The 18,896-nt window shown below is 45.9% G+C and overlaps 2 protein-coding genes across 2 annotated transcripts in view; one reads left to right on the forward strand and one right to left on the reverse strand.

Annotated features, from left to right (window-relative positions):
* Window positions 1-5,285: 5,285 nt before the first annotated feature.
* Window positions 5,286-9,931, forward strand: LOC105284257. The gene is made up of 3 exons (XM_020033228.2): window positions 5,286-6,358; window positions 6,677-6,884; window positions 6,986-9,931. Exons 1-3 carry the CDS (start codon window positions 6,082-6,084, stop codon window positions 7,527-7,529), a joined length of 1,029 nt encoding a protein of 342 aa, XP_019888787.2. The 5' UTR covers window positions 5,286-6,081; the 3' UTR covers window positions 7,530-9,931.
* Window positions 9,932-10,036: 105 nt separating this feature from the next.
* LOC105284256 overlaps window positions 10,037-18,896 on the reverse strand; it is a 28,810-nt gene continuing 19,950 nt past the window's right edge. The window contains exons 4-7 of the mRNA XM_011347621.2: window positions 13,884-14,120; window positions 12,796-13,673; window positions 12,260-12,542; window positions 10,037-11,988 (exon numbers count right to left, since the gene is read on the reverse strand). Coding sequence (XP_011345923.2) covers window positions 11,798-11,988; window positions 12,260-12,542; window positions 12,796-13,673; window positions 13,884-14,120 — 1,589 coding nt within the window. The 3' untranslated portion in view covers window positions 10,037-11,797. The remainder of the gene's footprint in view (window positions 11,989-12,259; window positions 12,543-12,795; window positions 13,674-13,883; window positions 14,121-18,896) is intronic.

An 18,896-nucleotide genomic window follows, 5' to 3' on the forward strand; every position in this document is an offset into this window, starting at 1 on the left:
TAATGATGCGTTTGCTGGGTTTCGGTGGTCTGAGAAGGATGAAGATTAATGTGCGAATTAACGATACACGTATGAATCGCGCGAGGCTTGGATTTCGCAGTATTTCAAGTGCTGAAACATCTCTTAAGGTACATACAGAGTCTTCGATTGGCAAAATTCTTATCAATTTCATGCAATATATAAACTTTGTCCTATCAACTGAGTAGTGTAGAAAATATAATTTTTTACGCGAACCTTGAACGTGGACATACGTTACTTGGAATCATCGAGAGATCAAGTAAACTAAACGGAACGTTTTCTGCACATTAACGATGAATTTTCTTATGGTGGCGGCACGTTTCCAGGTTTCCCAACCCTCGGACGCGACAGAGAGAAAAAGAAAAAAAAGAAATCGCGACTCTACCCACCTGCCGTTGAGAAGAAAACCGGGGACGCAGCCGTGCTCGTGCTCTCCTGTCTCCTGCACCCTGCGGCTCTTTTTCCCTGACTCTTCGTCTTACGGAGGCCAATGTCCAACTGAAGATGCCGCCCAACTCCCCCCAAGGTTTCTTTAAAAGTCGGTCAGGCCACCACCACCTGCCGCTCCGGCAGGCCGCTGCTAGGATTATTAAACATTCTAATGCGCTCTAGGTAAATCAGAGCCGGTCCCGCGCCAATCGTCGCACCGTTCATTTCCGATCACGCGTCTCTCCTCGTCGTCCCGACGACGAAAGCGGAAACCCGCCTCTCCATCTCTTCGCGAAGCGGTACCCCGGCAGACCTGCGCCACGGATGAATGAAGAGGGACCACGGATGATTCAGCTCGTACGAAAATATTCGCGAGGGGAGGTGGCGAGTGACATGCCGTCACAGTGACTTCCGTCATCCGTTAATTGCGTCCGGATTCCGGCAGAAAAAGCGACAGCCCGCTGCGGAGACTCCGGTGATTCTTGTGAATGTGTTATTATTATATAATAAAGGATTAAATAACATATGGAGCGTGTATATTAATTAGATTTTTTTTTAATTTAGAGGAGAAAATTCTCTTGTGACGATCTCTTAAATCTGATGCGATATAAAGTATTATCTTCAAATTTATTGGGTTGCATATAACATATAAAGTATTGTTATCTTCAGATTTATCGGGTTGCATTTCCTCTGCGATTTGATTATTTTAACCATGTGTGAAGTACAATAAGTGGAATTTGCACTTGCTATAATGACGGGACTCAATTTTCGCTATTTTCTATCGATGACACGGGTGACTCGCGTTGCATCGACAATCAGCGTAAGTAACATGTGCTGTTTGTTCGCGCATCGTGCGTGCTGATTGCTTTGACACCCATATTATCATACAAACGAATTTCATCGAGTCGGTCGCGTAAGTATCTTTGCGACGAGTTGAAAGAGGCTCAGTTAATAACATCCTTGACCGCCATAAAGCACATTTTATGCATCTGAGCAGATAAAAAAGATCAATAACTTATGCTCGATGAGATGTAGTATTCTACTTTCTAACGTTTCTTCTTTTTTTCAATGCTCCATTCTTAAAAGAGGACACTCTTTATTACAGTCATAATAAAACTTTGGACATTAGGGACATTCGGGTATTATTAGCTTTCACATGCTTTAGAATGGCCACCGTAAGCCTGAAAGAGATCCGGAAGTTTTATCATTTAAAGGAATCTAACGATACATCATTATCTTTATTTAGTACTACGCTTTCCAAATTAAAGAATAATGGTAACAGGTGGTCTTGGCATAATCTGATTTGACTGTAAGTCGCTGCAATCGAGTTACCTCGGTTTTCACGAGCGTTCTGCGATTTCCGCGCGGAAATGGCACGATCAGCCGGCGGCGCGTCCATAAACTCGCGCGAGCCGCGGATACCACGGTTCGCGACACAAATTCTAACCGATGAGACCCACTTTCGTCCGTGCGAGGAGTCCAGTCTCCGTAGGAGTTTCGTCTCGTTCGAGAGAAGAAAGAGGAAAAATATCCGGAACGACGGACAACGCGAGCGCAGCTCGAGCGAAATTAATGCAGCCGCTCGCACGTACGTATTCGCACGTTTGTTCGTTTCGTTCGTTCGCTTCGTGATGCTCTCGGAGCGATCCTCGGAATCGTGTTTTGGCGGTTAAGGAGGGGCCTTTCTCCGGTTAGTGGGTCGAAGAAAGTAGTGGCCAGGAGTGGTTCACCTTGGTTAATATTTGTTCGTTTCTTGATGCCCGGCCAGATCGTCGATAGCGATGGCGCCAACTCAATCGCGAGCTGTCCCGATGCTTCTTGTAGAATGTATGCTAATGTAATCTTCTTCTCCTTCGAGCACTTTGGGAAATAACATTCCTTTGTCCATTGTCTACAGTAATAAAAAAATCTCGATTAGAAGATTCTTAGTGTCGAACAGAAATATTTATAATGAAGAGAATATCTTCGAAATCACAAATATTATGTTATACGTACCTTCGATATCAAAGGGAGACCTCTTGGTATTATTTATAATAAATACGACGTACATGCACTAACGAAACTTGTCTGTTTTACTTGTACGATACTTTGAAGAGCAGCAAAATATAATAAAAATAATTTAATCTTCTTCTTCGATGACGGGACTGAATCGGCCGCGCGTCGGATTGATCCCATCACTACCCGAGCTATCTCGGATGAAAACTCGAGCTTCGGGGGTTCCTACGAACGAAATGAACAACCCGATATGTGGGACACCCCAGTCCAGGGCGGGGGGCAAACGAGTTTTTACGTAACGCCGTGGGATAATCGTGGTGCATCGGATGCTGCGCCCCGCAGCTTCCTCTTCCGCAGTCGCATCGCATCTCATCGCATCTCATCGCGGAGAAAGAAGGAAAAGGGAGCGGGCGAGATTCCGCGGGACGTGCAGTTACTCTTGACGGCGATTAGGATCCAGCGGCGACGATTAAGGCGGGGTAATCGTCATGTCTGTGACAGTGACATCTCGCTGTGCACAAACGGCGAAACTTGGCCATTTATGCAATTATCTAACTGATGATCGGCGAAAGAGCGAATTATAACTTGATTATCGAGATCTCTTCTCTATATCTTTCTCTCTAATCATTTAATTATATAATCCGCGGGAGAAATCGCTATTTTTTAACCCGGAATATGTCTCCAAGAAGCGTGCGCGATGCTCTTTAATCCACGCTGCAACTTGGCTTCGTGACTGCAGCAAATTTGATTTATCTTAATTCGATTCTTTAATCCACGCGTATTTTTAATTCACCTCTCTGTGCATTTGAATTATTTACTATTTTATTATCTAATAAATTTTAATTACCTAGTATTTTCTCATTTTTCAAGTACTTAGAAAGAATTTTCAAGTTTTTATTATTTTAATGAGAAATGCTTGATTCGAGAAAGAAAGAGGCAGAGAGGTCCCTTCACTCCGCGATCATGTCAGCACATGTGTTAATTTTGCTCTTGTAGTCACGTATGAATCACACCCACACTTCATTCTACGGGAGAAAAGATCACACGCGGCGTAACTGATAGACCGGAATCGTAAGTGATTTTACAGCGACGTTCCATGAGCCGACAGCGACTTTTCTTCAAACGGTGAAAGGCGAAGGAGAAGGTTTCCGCACGTGGAAAAAGAAAGAAAAAAGAGAAGCCCATCGAGAGATGCGCGCGCGACGTGTCATTAAATTAGAAAACTCGCGAAGTAAGTCGAGCTTTTTTGGACGCGTTGGAGACGAGAGAGTGCTCTCTTGTTTGCGGAAATACGCAGTAATGCATACGGAAATCATAGACCAAGAAGCCGGCTAACGTCGATAATTAAATTCGAAAGTGGAACGTTTAGCAATCTTGCGAGAATAACGAACATTATTCGACAAAACATTGATAAAATGCTAAGATTTCGACATTTCATTTATTATGTTTATCTCATCATCTCATTATTATGACGAATACATTTAAATATAATTTTATAGAAGAAACAGCAAAGTATTAAGATTGTTAATATGAACATATATTGTAATCATTGTCTTCAAGTGTTCTCCAGAAAAGTACACTTCCATCACGTCCCGATTTTACAAGAATTTGTGACAATGACATCTTGATGCGCGTTCGGCTTCACGGTGAGGAACTACGCGCGAAAGCGTGAAGGTGCCCCAAGGTGACAATTCTACAAAAAAATTTCTACACTGGAAAGTCTCTCGATTCCGTGGCTGTCCGCAAAGTTTCCAGAAAATTGTCAATCTGTGCGATGCCGACAAAGTGCAGGACAAACAAGCAAATCTAAATGAAAGATAATTTTAAAGTATCAAGACATCAAGACATTAACTCTCTGCGCGGTACCATGTCACAAATATAATAATTGTCAAGAAGTACCCTCCCCAATCTTTCGTCCCCCGTTTCGCAGCCCTACGTCGACGCGAGGCGTCGCGGCGGGGCACGGCGCGGCGGCGCCATCGGCCACCTCACGAGTCTCTCCCCGCTTTGGTAGCAAAGGCTGGCGTTGGAAGTGGGTCACCCGGTCACCCAGATGCGGTTCCTTGCCCGTTGCGTTGCGTTGCCCCCGCGTCGCGTCGCGTCACGTACCCCGACGGTGCCGGCGGGTGCCCCACCGTCACGACGGTCCTGACCAATCCTGTTCCCTGTTTTCGTGTCGATCACCGCCGGACCGGTCGGCGATCCGGCACCCGCGGGACCGGCGCCGTGCCCAGATTTAAGCTTCTTCCTTGCCGGGGCAGGATCTCCGCCTGGCTCTCCTCGCCCGCGCGTTCAGTCGATCCTACGTACGTCTCTCGCGCGAGATCTCGGGATCTCACGCTCCGTCCGCTCGGGATCCGCCGCACGGTTCAAGGGTGCGTTCGAGGGTGCGATCGTACAGCGTCCGTCTGGAAAGAGGGTTTTCGACGGTCCCGTCGAGCGAGAGAAACAGTTGAACAGTTTTCCGGGACGACGTCATGGCTGTGAGAGCCACGATCTTGGTGCTGATGGTCACCCTGGTGGTCGTCGCGTCCGCTGGATTGCTCGGTGAGCTGTCGAAACGCAAGCGAGAAGAGCGCGCGAAACGCAATTAGGAACACCGCTGGCGAGAATTCAAGCCCGCCGGGTGATTTCAACGCGCGCCCGCGCCGCTGACTGAAGACTTCAACGCGCGGACGGAGAGTTCGCGGCGCACGTGTCCGCGCTGCGTTCGCCATCGGCGACATCTGACTCGTGCTGTCAATCGTCTCGGATCCTTCGCGATTGCAAAGAGGATTTTAGTTTTCCTTTTCTTTTTTGTTCAATCTTGAGTTTAGTCTCGCGACGATGTACAGCTAAAACCGAGGAAAGTCTTTTTTGCAGTCTCGATTTGTGCATTGTTAAAAGTTAAATAGTTAACGTTTACATTATTACGTTGTTACGTTTCATTCGGAAATTTTGTTGGTGTAATTTTGTTGAAGAAGAAAAGCTTCGCACCATGTGGTATCGTAATCGCTAATAAAAGAATTTAGTTTCTTTTTAATTTTGGTCTATTAGACATCATTAGCTTTCTATTTGGGATCAAATACTAAAACACTCTCAAAAATAATGTTTCCTCCGTTTTAGATGCGATCGTCTGCGGACAAAAGATCTACGAAACGTGACGATTCGTATTTAGATATGCTCGCATTTAGACACGCCGTTCAGATATGCTGTTTAATTTCACTTTCAGCTTACGTCACTCAACTCTAATCTTCCTTTGTCTCTCCGCGTTATCTCTATGATCCATCTTTGTCGCCTGTAAAACCTGACAAAGGACGTCGTCGAAACCGCCGTTCGACGACGCGGTCCGACAATGCGCGAGAAAGTCCGTCGATGGAAATCCACATTGGCACACTTAGCGCCCGGCTGTCCGGATTCCGCCGATCTATTGTGGGACGACCTGCCGTCACTTGGATGTCATAGTCCGGCCGGATTTGTCGTCGGTCGGCATCCGAGAAAGAGAGACATAATCCAAAAGGGGGAAACTTTTACGGCGCAGTGAAACGCGCTAGAAATTCGGCTTCCATTTGACTTTCGATCGGCGGCGACTTTCGTTTCGTTCCGATTTCTCTGTTCCGAGTTTCTCTGCCATGCGCGCCCGCACGTCCCTTATCTCGAATGTACGTATACGTACAAGCACACGTGTACGCGTGTTTTCTGCTTGCAGAGACTCTGCTCTCGTGGGACCTGCCGGAGGTCGAGGCGAGATCGGCCGCGCCGCAGTCCAAGTGCCTGTGCCAGACTTCCGGTTGTCTGTGCTGCGTCGACCTGAATCTGACAGCCACGATCGATCTGGGCGGCCCGGCATGCGTCAACATCAAGCAGAAGGAGCACAATGTATCTTTGAACCTGAGCTACGGCGACAATCCCATTCACAATGCCACGATAAGGATCGGCAAGTAGTCTCGTGAAATCATGTGATAACAAAAGAATCTCTCCTTCTCGAGTGGACGGGATGAATTAAATCAAGTTTCATTTAATTACAGTCTGTCATTGTTCACGTGAGCAACTCGTTAGATTAGACTGAAACTGAAACGAGAAGAGAATAAATCACAATGCCGCGTTACATTTGAATCCTTCATTCTGTATCATTTTGTATCAATATCTCTGTAAAGTGTTATCAATACCTTCTACATATCATACTGACTGTTTTAACAGATTACGTTAAATTCCGATTAAATTCATGACTGTTAATCTGTTCATACTTTTGCAGCAAACGCAGCCAACAAGCCGACATGCATGAATCTTCTATCGGACCTGGCGCAGATCTGCGCGCGATTTACGTCGGTGAAGCAAGCTGATATCGGTGGCTACGACGGTTGCATGGTGATCGAGCCAGCCTTGCTCGGCACGCCGCAAGCCACGTACCCCTTGGGCTGCTTCAACTTCTATCAGGGTGTCCGACAGGTGGAAATGTCCGCGTAAGTGCCGCTTGTCTGTATTTCATCTAAAATTAATAAAGCGCGCGAGTCTCAATGAAACATCTCGTTGTCACATCTCTCATTAAAACTATCCTGCACAGCGTCACGGAGACGACAGAGCCCGCCGACGTCTCGGACGACGAGGACGACAGCGGCCTGAACACTGACGAGCTGATCGCCGCGGTGTCCGCCAGCGCCGAGCAGGGTATCGCGCTGTTCACGCAGTGGCTGGGCCTGAACCTGAACCCGAAGCTGAACCTGACAGGCCAGGAAAACGGTCCTCAACAGGATCCACAACAACTGCGAACTGAAACCGCCACCAGCATGTCGTCCTCCTCGAGATCAGCCCGCAACATGGCGGATGTTCACAACGACAAGAGCGACGAGCGGTTCAAGCAGCTGCTGAGCGCGCAGGATAACGTCCTGAAGGGCTCGGCGACGATCGGCCAGTCGAACGGCATGGAGACCACCTTTGTGTACTCGAGGCCGAGTGACCTAATGATGACCGAGAGGAACGCGACCGAGGAGGCGAAGCGGAAGCTCGAGGCCGAAGTCGCCGTGCCGCAGCATCGGGTCGTCGTGCCGAAGGAGTCCCGACGGGGTGGACGGGCGTACAACATCCATCAGCACGTGAACGAGATCTGATCCGACGTGTCGGACTCGGCCGTGTAGGAGAACTTCGCTGCCGACACGACTCCTTTCTTCTTTAGAGCTAGGGTGCCGCACGTAAACTACACCACTTGTACGTATGCACGCGAAGCTGGGCGGTGAAGAGAGACCACCATCGCTTCGTTCGACCGCTGCTGATTCAGGGCTACGATTAGTAGGACTCGCGATCATGAACAACTTGAACGTTTCCCGTGTAATGACGGGAAATTCGTCAGCTCATCGCGACTCGCGGCATTGTAAAGCGAGATGGGATTGTACTCCGGTAGCGTTAATTAGTTAAAGTTAGACACCCTTTTAGTTAGACACCCTTGCGATAAATATCGTCTGGTTTGCCTCAGAAATTGTAACAAAGGCTGAGGGTAGATTATTACAGTAAGTGTAAATTTAAAAGAAAATATAAATTAAATGTACTATCGATTGTTTTTTTTGCGAAGTTCGAGATTTGCAATCTTCTTTTCGCTGCGTCGATTTTCGCTGTTGTCGCAATTTTGTCCCATCCCGCGATTGGTATCTCGTAGTATTTAATATTTTATTATCAACGAAGCTACACTTGTACTTGCCCAGCTCCGTCAGTACGATCTCTCGTGATTGTGATCACGTTTGCTCTCGATTTCGTACATCGAGATTGTCACCCACTCGCGACGACCTTCGTCTTCGATAATAACTCGTGAGATCTTGAGTAGACGTAGTACGTTTGATCATACATTACCCTCGGAAGATAGCTAGTAGCACTGTAATTTACGATTCACTCGATTCAAAAAGAGGCAAGAGGAGCGAGAATCATCCGGCGATATCGCGATGCCAGCGAGCGGACGTCGTCCGACAGTGACAGCACGTAATTCATAAGCGCTCTGTTATCAGTACTGCCTTATTATTTATTTCTTCGTTTCTTTGTTCTCGAGCCCGCGTGTACCAAGTATGGAAAATATTATACAACGATACAAGCTTCCGCGCTGCCCGGTGTACATGCGGAAACACGAGTCGCACTTGCACTCGTCTTGCGTTGCGTACCGTACACGCCGTCCAGAGCGATACACACGCATTTCACTGAAAAAGGGAAAGAAAACGAGAAATCATTATGTTACACGTGCGTGCCGACGCACTTGATTGCATCGCGAAAATAATCGAGACAGTTTTCCGCTATATCGCGCGGCGACGTCTAATTGTCAATTAAAACACACGAGAAGCGAAATAAGAAACTAATGAGATTCCTCTATTAGTCCGGAACGGCACGCGATACCTCGTGTGTGTGATTCTTCCTCGATGCGATACGCCACGGTAAAATATATAATTTTGCACGTATACACGCATTATTTATGTAACTCGACAAGCTTGGCGCAAACTTGAATAAAATTATTTAAAAAGGACTGTCGCTCTCTTTTATTCGACTCCTTTATCTAAATTATTGCGAAATTATACTGAACGTAGTTAGCAAGCTAATATCCGTCTCTTTTAAGAAATTTTTTACTTTAATATATTTCAGGGCTTTCTTGTGCAAAAGGATTCTTAGACTCGGCTGATTTTCACTTACTAAAACTACTATATTAATAGATTAATTTCCCAAAAACTCAATAAATCGTATATCTAAAAAATCTATTTCTATAAAAACTTACATTTTCTCAAATTTATATAATTTTCGGAGATGTAATATTCGAGAATCACAAGTCTCGACATCTGGCATAAATTAGAGTGAGGACGACTGCGCGATCGCAATGATCAATTACAAACAGGATTAATGACATTAAGAGGTCTGGAAGACAAATAAGAGCTGCGTGTCAGCCACCTCGATCGGAAGTGCGCGAGTTAAAAGTCCCTCGCGCGTCTAAGAGCGGATCTAGCAGGATCATGGGCTTTTTCCCACGGTCCTAGATCACGAACGAGCACGATGTACGGTATGTAATTTTGTATGTACGCTACATCGTCGTCCCTGAAATGAAACGGTTGTACAAACTACCGCAAGCGGAATGTCGAGTGTTTCAGACAAAGTGCCGGTTACTTGGCGAAAACGCATCGAACTGGACCTTCGTGCTCTCATCCGCTCATCAATCCGTTAATCTATTGGAATTTGCGCGCGTTAATAAATTAATATTCGCGCTTCTGTTCTGCAAAGAGCGCACGTTACATTCGCAATGTGTAATATAATAACATCGTCGTATTAGCGGCGATCCTAAGTCCTAATCGTTATCACTAAGCGATTATACAAATCGTTACACCATAGAAAGTTGATATAAGAAATCTATATATAATTATGTGCGTGTATCACTCCGCGTATATATATAATTTCTTTTATGGGTTTCTGTTCGTTTCGTCGCAACTATATGGAAAAAGCTTTCGAGAGGAAATATTACAGATCGACTAGATGCTAATAATGTTGCTTCCCCTTAAAATAAACGCGCGCCCTTAAAATAAATGCTCGATCCGACAAAATATATATATAGATATGCACTTTCTTTTCTCTTTCTCTCTCTCTTCCTCTCTCTCTCTCTCTCTCTTTCTTTCTCTCTCTCTCTCTCTCTCTCTATACGTGTGTCTCTCGCCTTCGTAGTAAAAATATTTTTTGGGTTTCATCTTTGGGCGATCTTCGTTAGTCTACGGTTAAAAAATAATTCGTTTCTTAGCGCTGCGATGTAACGTATGCCTGAAAACGGGGCACAAAGCGATTAAGATCGAAAAATCGTCCAACAGTGAAAATTAATATTACAAGTAGATAAAAATGTTAATTTCGATTATAGCCATCTGTTAATTCATTAAATCAATAAATAATTCAGCAGGAGATTTAATGAATGCATTTAATGAAATTCTGTACAAAATATAACAAAAGTATAATAAATAAAAATTTACGAGATTTCATCTGACTTTAATCGTGTCTTCGCACTTTCGGATTTTTGTGCATTTTTTTCGAAGAAAGTAGGCCGTTGCGATTCAGGCTTCAGACATACGTGCTTCAGGCCGTTAGAGATAATTAATCCTCCCCCAACTGACTATTTCGTTCGATTCCGTTCGCTTCGTTGATGCGGCGTGCACGTTATAACGAGCACGTCTCTTCGCTCGTTAATTGTATAAAAATCGCGGAGCGTACATGTTCGCTTTACAAAAATAAATTGATCTGTCGATCACTAACTGGAGGACTTCGTTGCGCATTGTTCGTAAGTAGCGTGTTTCGTAAATGGCTGAGTTTTTCTCTTTTAGGCCTCTACATACTCGTCTCTATCTCTTATGAGAATCTTCGTGTCTATCAATAAACGTGAAATAGAGTACGGTTGAGCTAGCTTGCAAGATTCTTCGTTACACCAATACCACTACTAATTTTAGATAGCGTTAGACACGATAGTATTAGACGATTATGAGTGTTCATAGATAAACATTAATGTAAAATTCATATAGCGAGTACCAAACCAGTCGGCCACGCTTGTACAATTAAAACGCGTTTTGATTCGACGGCCGATCCGCCTCTCACCGATTTGATTATGTTTCTCGGGAACATCTCAGAAGAGTGAGACGTGCTTATCACTGACTCGCTCATATTACGTATATTATATTAAAGAGCGGTCTATAAGTTTTACATGGGATCGTAAGCGCTTCACGTTGTTCTAACAGGACTCCCGTTTTCGGATATATATATCACGAATATTCAGTGATTTCTGTAATATTTTCATGAAAATTTACCGCGGACGCAAATACGCGCGAGCACCTTTGTTATTTCGTTTTTCAGATTCAATCCTGGAGTCGTAAGACGATATAAATCTGTTCCTTTTAGTACTGCGCTCGTTCCTTGCGTTTAGCATGATATACGTTTGAGATTTACAAGCAGAAATGAGAAAAGAAAGACACTAAGACGAAAGCGCCGCCAAAGGAACAGATCTCGTATCCTATAAAATTAATAAAATATTTCAAACGCATAAAATAAAACATCTTATCGAAGCTTATCCTCTTCAAAGCATCTTAAATGCATCGAAGACAACAAAAACCCTTAATTTTAGAAACAAAAGCTAGAGATAGAATTAAAATCTAAAATAGGGATTTAATTTCGTCTCACGAATCCGAGAATCACGACAAGCGAAGAAACTCGAGTCACAGCTTCGATCCTTCGCGCATTATTACAATAATAGTAATAATAATAATCAATATTGCTTCTGCACGATGAATATTCGCAAAGTGTACAAGATCGAGTACGCAAAAGTTTAGAAAACAGGAAGATCATCACCATCGTCGAAAATTGTCCGTCGTTACAATTCAGGGCGAGTTCACTTGACGGGCTGTCTTGGAACGGGAGGATTAACCGGAGCCAGGGTCAAAGATTCTCTCTTCTTCCTGTTTACGCGACGTCCTACGTGCAGAACGACGTCCCCGGCCTTCACGGACTTGAATTCGGCGATCGCCTCGGCGTGGGTCATACCGTGAAGAGGTTTCGAATTTATCGACAAAATTTCGTCCCCTGAAAAAGCGAAGTTCTCATAAAATATCCATTTCCAAAAGTAATAATGTGATATAAATAAAAAATTTTGTACTTTAAAATTTTTCGATTAAGAATCTCTCTCTTTAAAAATTATTTAACAATATAATAATTGCTTTACTCATATTTTATTTTCCAAGTTTTGTAAAACTCGTCTTACGACAGTAAGACAGCTTAAATCGTGAGAATTAAATAAAAACTGAATGAAATACGATATTAAATAAGATCGTAAGTTTATGTAAAGTGATCTTACCTTCTTTGACAGTGCCTAGATCTGCGGCTTGGCCATTGGGAAAAACAGTTTTCACGTAGATCCCCATATTGCCGCGAGGACTGTCGGTGCCGCCAACGATACTGAAACCGAGTCCCTTGTGCCCAGGACCCTTGAGGAATCTGGCAGTCAGTATCGTGAAGGATGCGCCGCCCTTACCGGGTCTTGGCAAGGTACAAAATCGCGACTCCTCGCCTTCGGCGGCCTCGTCGATGTCCTCGAGTTCCGAGTCAGAATTCAGACCTTCGTCCGCATCTTGAGTACCCTAGGACATTTTTTTGTTAAAATAATTAATTAAAATAAAAATTTCAGAGGAAGTATCTAGCATAAATATCATCTCACGCAAATTTTTCATATAAAAACGCGATTAATTATTAATAATATTATTACTATCCAATTATTTAAAACTTAAAATAATTTATCATTTTTTTCAAAATATGTAGCAAGATATGTCGCGTTTTCGTTAAATTTCATAGAATTCTTCTAAATCTGAATTCTCCTTGTCGAGATCTACTCACTTGCCAAGTCTTCAAGTTCGTCCCCGAAGAGCTAGGTATGTTCGCGACGCTTCTGCTGTTGAGCCTCCTCGGGTTTCTCTTCCCAGGACTCCTGTCCATGCCTAGACTAGCCGGCGCGTCCTCCTTGTTGCCAGCAATCGGCGTCGTCTCGCCGGAATAATTATTCACCTGCCCACCGAGCTTAAAATCGGTGGACCTCTTCCTGGGCGTCACCCTGGGTATGTGTATCTCCTCGAACGACGGTTCCGACTGGTTCCTGGGCTTCGCGTTCTTCTGGAAGTGCACGTTCTCGTAGGAGTGCTCCCTTGTTTCGGAGTTGCTCCTGGCCAGGTGTCTGCCCGCGTAGGGACTTCCCGAGACCGTAGGGTCGTCCCTTTGACCGGCATGCTGGAAGCGCATGTTCTCGTAGGAATGATCGTGCACGCTGGCATCGCGGTTCTCCGAGTTGCTGCGCTGGAGAACGGGTCGTGTCCTCGGGCAGCGGGACGACGGCGACGACCTGGAAAACGGCACGTTCTCGTACAGGTCCTTGCGCTCGTAGCCATCCTGGGAGTAGCTGAAGGTGTCGCCGTCGCTAACGAGCGGAGTGGCACAATGCGGCGAGTTCGGGACGCTACCCTCTGTCAGGGTCTCCAGGTTGTCGTGGAACGGATAGGGTGGCAGGGACGTGGGCTCGCTCGAGTCGTAACGATTGTCCTCGTATGTTTGACTGGACGACGGAGTGAGTGGACTCGGTACGTAGAAGCTGGAGGCATTGTCCTTCGGCTGGGGGAATACTTCCGTCACGCTAAGGGCCTTCCGCTTCCTGATGCCGGCGTTTATCTTGCTGAACTTGCTGCGCAGCACGTGCTGGATGTCGGCGATGCCCTTCGTCGTGCCTGCGAACACGCGCCATTATAAAACACGTGAAATATATTTAAATATAATATGAAATTTCTTTGTAATATTTATTTCGATTTCTAAATTTAATTTTTTAATGTTATTTTAATGGAAAGATTAAAGTATGTCACACATTAATAATTAAATTTAATTGAAGATCATTTCAGTTTATTTCATCCGAGAATAATTTTATGTCACTTTAAGCTCACCTGGCAGCCTGAGGGAACTAGTCTGCAGCAGTTTCTTCGGCGAGCTTCCATCCTGAAGACTCTTCGCGGCTGGCGAGGCTTCCCTGCTGGCCGGCGTCGATCTCACCGCGTGTATGACACCGTGATTCCCGCCACCCTGTATCAGCGCCTCCTTCGGCTCCGACGACTCCTGCACGGAGCATCTTCGTCGCAGCTTCCGCCAGCGCTGGCTAATGCTCTTGTTCCACAGGTTCAGGTCTGAAATGGAAGACGCAGGTTTAGAACTCGTCGTGCAGGATCGAGACTATTAATTCTCGCTCGCTTGCTGGAAAATGCCATCGCCGGGGGAGTATCGTCCCTAAAATTAAAAAAAGAAACTGTTCCGCTTCCCGAGCGCGCGTCAGACCTTAACGACCGGAAACACTTATCTCCTCCCTGCGCGAGGTGGCACGACATCTTTTTATTTACACGCAGATAACGAGTCGGGCCTGACGAAAAGACGCGTCACGGCATGGATGAGTGTAACGGTAACGATAGGACGCTATCGGCAGCAGAATAGCGGGCAGGCGACTCGTACACGGATATGCAGTATACTGGTCGCTGCAGTTGGAGCACGTTACAATTTCATGAACAAAACTGCGTCGATTCAGCAGAATAATCCCTCTTCAGTCGCCTGAGTAGACAATAATTTTCAATAAACAGCCGAGTTATCAATTCACAAAAAATTCACTCGTGAAAAGTAATGTTCCGATTTACGCAAGTGGAAATAATATTAAGAATAAAAGTATTGAATATTAAATTATATATCAAGTATAAGAATTCATTACAATCCTCCGTATTTATCAAACATCATTTTTCAAGATCGATTAAGAATGCCTATCGAGATGCTCTCAAGTATTACATCAACGTCATACGACCACGAAAAGATCCGTTGTTCTATCAAGCTGTCAAGAGAGAAAAATCATCCTTCACGCTGTGTACCCTCGTCAACCACGGGAAACCCGATTTTCAACTTCTCGTTTCACCGTGCACGTTTCAATTACACCTGCCCTGTCACTACAAAAGCTACAATCCGACTGATGATTACAATTCAGTATAGTCTCCATATCCCTCGCCGCGGCGTCCACGTGGTCGGAAACCGCGGTGACCAGTCGCAAAGTGACCCCTCCCTTGATGTCAGTCCCTCGGGGTCAATTCCCTCGTCGTCTCTGCGCCCTGTCGCACCCCCGACAGCGACCTTGAGGAAGAAGCACGGAGCATGGTGTCTCTCGTCGCGTCACGGCGTCGTGAATTAAGGAAGGAGAAGTCGGCCGATAATGAGTTCCAGTCGGGTCAGGTCGGGATCAATCAAGTCCGCACCTCGCGATCTTACGTCGACCAACGATGACGGATCGCGACTCACTGACACGCCGAGCGATGCCGACAACGCTAACCCGGAGGGGTTAACGTCATTCTGTGCAAAAACGTACTTTCACTCCTCGTATCGCCGGATGCGCCCGATTTTACGGGGTCTCCTCCTCCTCTTTCGCCGCGCTCGCCGACCGGACGTTGCGCTCGATACACTCTTTCGGCCACCCCCTATGTACGTACGTACGTACGTACGTGCGCGGGACCATGCACCGGTGAACCCGCTTAATTAGCCGCTTCGTTAACGTCAGGTCGGCGAACGTGTCTTCGAGATTGCGACATCGATCCTGGCATCGTTTCCAAATTTTCGTATCGTCGTACGTTCACCTATTGCGCTTGACTGAGCCGATCGATATCGTGAAATTTGAGGACTTCCTGCGAAGAGGGTTTCTTACAGTGAGGTCTCTTGTGGTGAATCTCTATCTGGGCTTATATCTCATTCCTGGAATGCCTCAGACAGACTGAACACGGTTCAGAATTGGGTAGTGATGTGTGAGGAGCTTCTCTTCAACCCTGGTACTCTCTCCGTCGTCCCAGCCTTATCTCAAGAAGCGCACGAGTTGAAGTGGAATTGCGTTCGTGGAATTCTTCCATCGAAATTTTCGGTAACCGCACTCCCGTATATTTTACGAAATAGTAATTACGTAATATCTTATTTACTGAATTTCTAAAATTTCTCAATCCCTTGCAAGATCTTGATCCTTCTGAAAAAAGTAAATAGATTACCGCACTGCTAAATAAACTTTCTTCCACGTACAACAGAGATTTTCGGTTCATAGCACTTTGCTTGTACTGATTCAATTTACATGATCACCGTCATGTTATTTCACAAGGTCTTTGTTTTCGAGATTATAATTCAATCTCGCTCGAAAAGGCGATCCAATCCCAGAACAAATCGGCGTCGCTAATGGAAGCCTCTCGGGTGGAGCGTAATTAACATTTGGCGGCGTCACGGAGCCTCATGCAAATCAATATCGATCGTGGAGACTGGAAAATCAGCTGTCGTAGCCGATAACATCGTCGGAAATGTCAATCTCCCCTGTCTCGATAACATCCTGTGCGAAATCAGATTTCGTCAATTGCGTGGAGAGAGATAAAGAAAAAATTTAATAATTTTCCACTTGCGTGAAAACTCGACGTGTTCCTCTGCATAATTATTTTCTCTATCTCAATACCTTCACTTCCACAACTTAATTCTAAGCTGAAATCCAAGATAATCCAGCCGGATATCCTTCGCGTGACAAATCCGTGTCCAGGTGTCTCTTTACGTAGCCGGAAGTTCAGAGGAGAGTACAAGTCCTCCTTGAAGTACGGGATTATTCTGCCTTCCTCAGCGCCATTTTTCACGAGAGTATTATATTTTTCTTTTTAATATCATCTGAATCACAGAACTGATTCAGCAGGCATCCAATGATCCTTCCTCGTGCCAGCACGAATTTCGAAAGCGCGCACTCGCGACTTGCGAGACAGTTTCAGTCTCCTTGCGATTTTTCATATTGCATTGCCTTTCCTTTCCCAAGATCCCTCCAGGATCTCGGACCTTCTTATCTCTCAGTGCAGCGTAAACTTGCAGAGCTTCAACTCCTCCGGAAGTATCTGCAGCTTCAGCTGCAGCAGTTCGACGTAGAAGCAAAACAAGCCTACGACGTAGGCCAGCATTTCGGCTCACGGTGGAGTCCAATGGATCGATGGATAGATGATCAATCAGTCGATCAAGCGTTCAGGAGCGTTGCGCGCTGCTGCGCTTGCGGTCACGGCCGCCGATCGTCCTTCGATCCTTCGGCGACGCGGAGCGGATCCTCGCGATCGGCGTGCTCGTTGTCCTCGGCGCAAGTCGCCGTTTCGGAAATCGCGGTGTCTACACCGCGCGCGGTCTCGACGTGGACTGAAAGGCCGTCTCTTCGAGCTTCGCGCTCACGTTGCCGTTGTGTGTTAGGCGTCACACGCGTGTGCGTGCCGCAGCGTGCACACCACACGTGCGCGGCTGCGGGTACCTGTGCACACACGGTGACGGAGGTGGCTCGGTTGTGACGTCCGGTCCCCAATTCGAGGGAATTCCTTCGTCAGGCCTGAACGTTTGGAAATTGAACCAACATCAATTATCTTCGTCAATCTCGCGGACGATAATTCAGAGCTTTCTCTGATAACAGATGTCGAAAGCAGGAAGTATCTTGGAGCGGTGCTCCGGAAGAAGCTATCGGAGCAACGATTTCTTAGAATTGTGTGTATGCATGTGTGTGAGTTTAATTATCTTAGAAGCGTCGCAAATAAGCTGAAAAATAGGACACATAAAATGTCTCATTTGATTTTAATTATATTTTAATTCAGTAAAATTCTGTCTCGCACCTGCAATGTGTGATAATTCGACATCGCGGGTAGACGTTACCCAGAAGTGCGATCAGGAGAAATCCCGATGCTCGAACTTGATTGAATATTCAGGAGGCGAGGAGAGTCTTTTTTTTAACGGGTCACCGTGTATGCCGCGATTGCAGACAGATTGTGTGCTGATTGTGGGAACTCCTTCCTCAGTGTATGTATGTGTGCGCGGGTGTGTGAGTATAAGCGGTCTCTTTCGCTCACGGATAAGCGAACACGTGTGCGTCGTCCACACACTCGCACGCACGTCTGTTAATGTACATCACGGCTGCGTGCACACCCCACATACGTACAATTGCATTGGTGTGCCTCATGGCCAGGGCGAGACGCGTTATTCATCGTGACAACGTGAGCGTATCCTTTCCGCGCGGATTCGCGCGAAAGTGGACGCGCGCGCGCGCGCCTTCGTGAGAGACGCGACGATTTTCGAGTGGCGATAATCGACCGTGTCGAGAGCCAGTTAATTAAATCTAGTTCGGTCGTCGATCTTGCCCTTCCTGATCTCCGCCCGTCGTTGGAATTCCCTTTCTCTTCGGGACTTCAAATATACGCAAGCAAACGCAGCCTCGGTGAGGAACGAGAATAATGCGATGCATTTCCCATGCGAGTGTGTGCGTACGATATCATTTGATTAAATTAAATTAAATTAATTAAATTAAATTAAATTGATTAAGTTAAATAAATTTCAAATCCAATCTGACTTGATTTGTTGCACATTATTAAATGGATTTGGTGAAAGAAGAAAAAATACGCGTTATTAAAATTGTAAAAGATTCGACTCATAAATTTTGACGTTTCTGTTTCCCTCTTCCTTCTTTCTCTCTCCTCTCGTTTCAAACACTCGCTCCATTAAATCGGAAGCAGCTTAGTTTTCCTCGGGATCATTTTGTTCGAGTTGAGAGATCGTTCATCGACGTTATTAATTCCGCAGACGAATACTATCGCGCGCGAATGGCGCTCCGTTTTATCGTCTTATACAAGGTATATAAATAAACGAACGCGCCGAGCCGGCAGTGACGAGGCTGTGGCGGGCGACGATAAACGCGCTTTAAAGAGACACGCAGCAAGCACGCAACACGCACACTAACGCGACAGCACGTGCGCGCTCGCTGTCACGTGTGTGCGTGGATACGCTCGTATGCGTGACTCAAATGACACGCCGTGCGTGAGGTCAAGCCCGGAGAATGTTTCTTCTATTGCTCATTGTGTCCCGGGGAGGAAGGGAGAACCCCGGGGGACCAGGCTTGGCTC

Source organism: Ooceraea biroi, chromosome 12 (assembly GCF_003672135.1).
Source record: "Ooceraea biroi isolate clonal line C1 chromosome 12, Obir_v5.4, whole genome shotgun sequence".
Classification (NCBI taxonomy): Eukaryota; Metazoa; Arthropoda; class Insecta; order Hymenoptera; family Formicidae; genus Ooceraea; species Ooceraea biroi.

What these genes read in the sequence shown, in the direction of transcription:
- LOC105284257 (XM_020033228.2), top strand. Translation starts at nt 6,082, where the DNA reads ATGTACGTATACGTACAAGCACACGTGTACGCGTGTTTTCTGCTTGCA. An exon ending in CAATGCCACGATAAGGATCG is followed by an intron (nt 6,359 to 6,676) that starts GCAAGTAGTCTC and finishes ATACTTTTGCAG; the next exon opens with CAAACGCAGCCAACAAGCCG. An exon ending in CGACAGGTGGAAATGTCCGC is followed by an intron (nt 6,885 to 6,985) that starts GTAAGTGCCGCT and finishes TATCCTGCACAG; the next exon opens with CGTCACGGAGACGACAGAGC.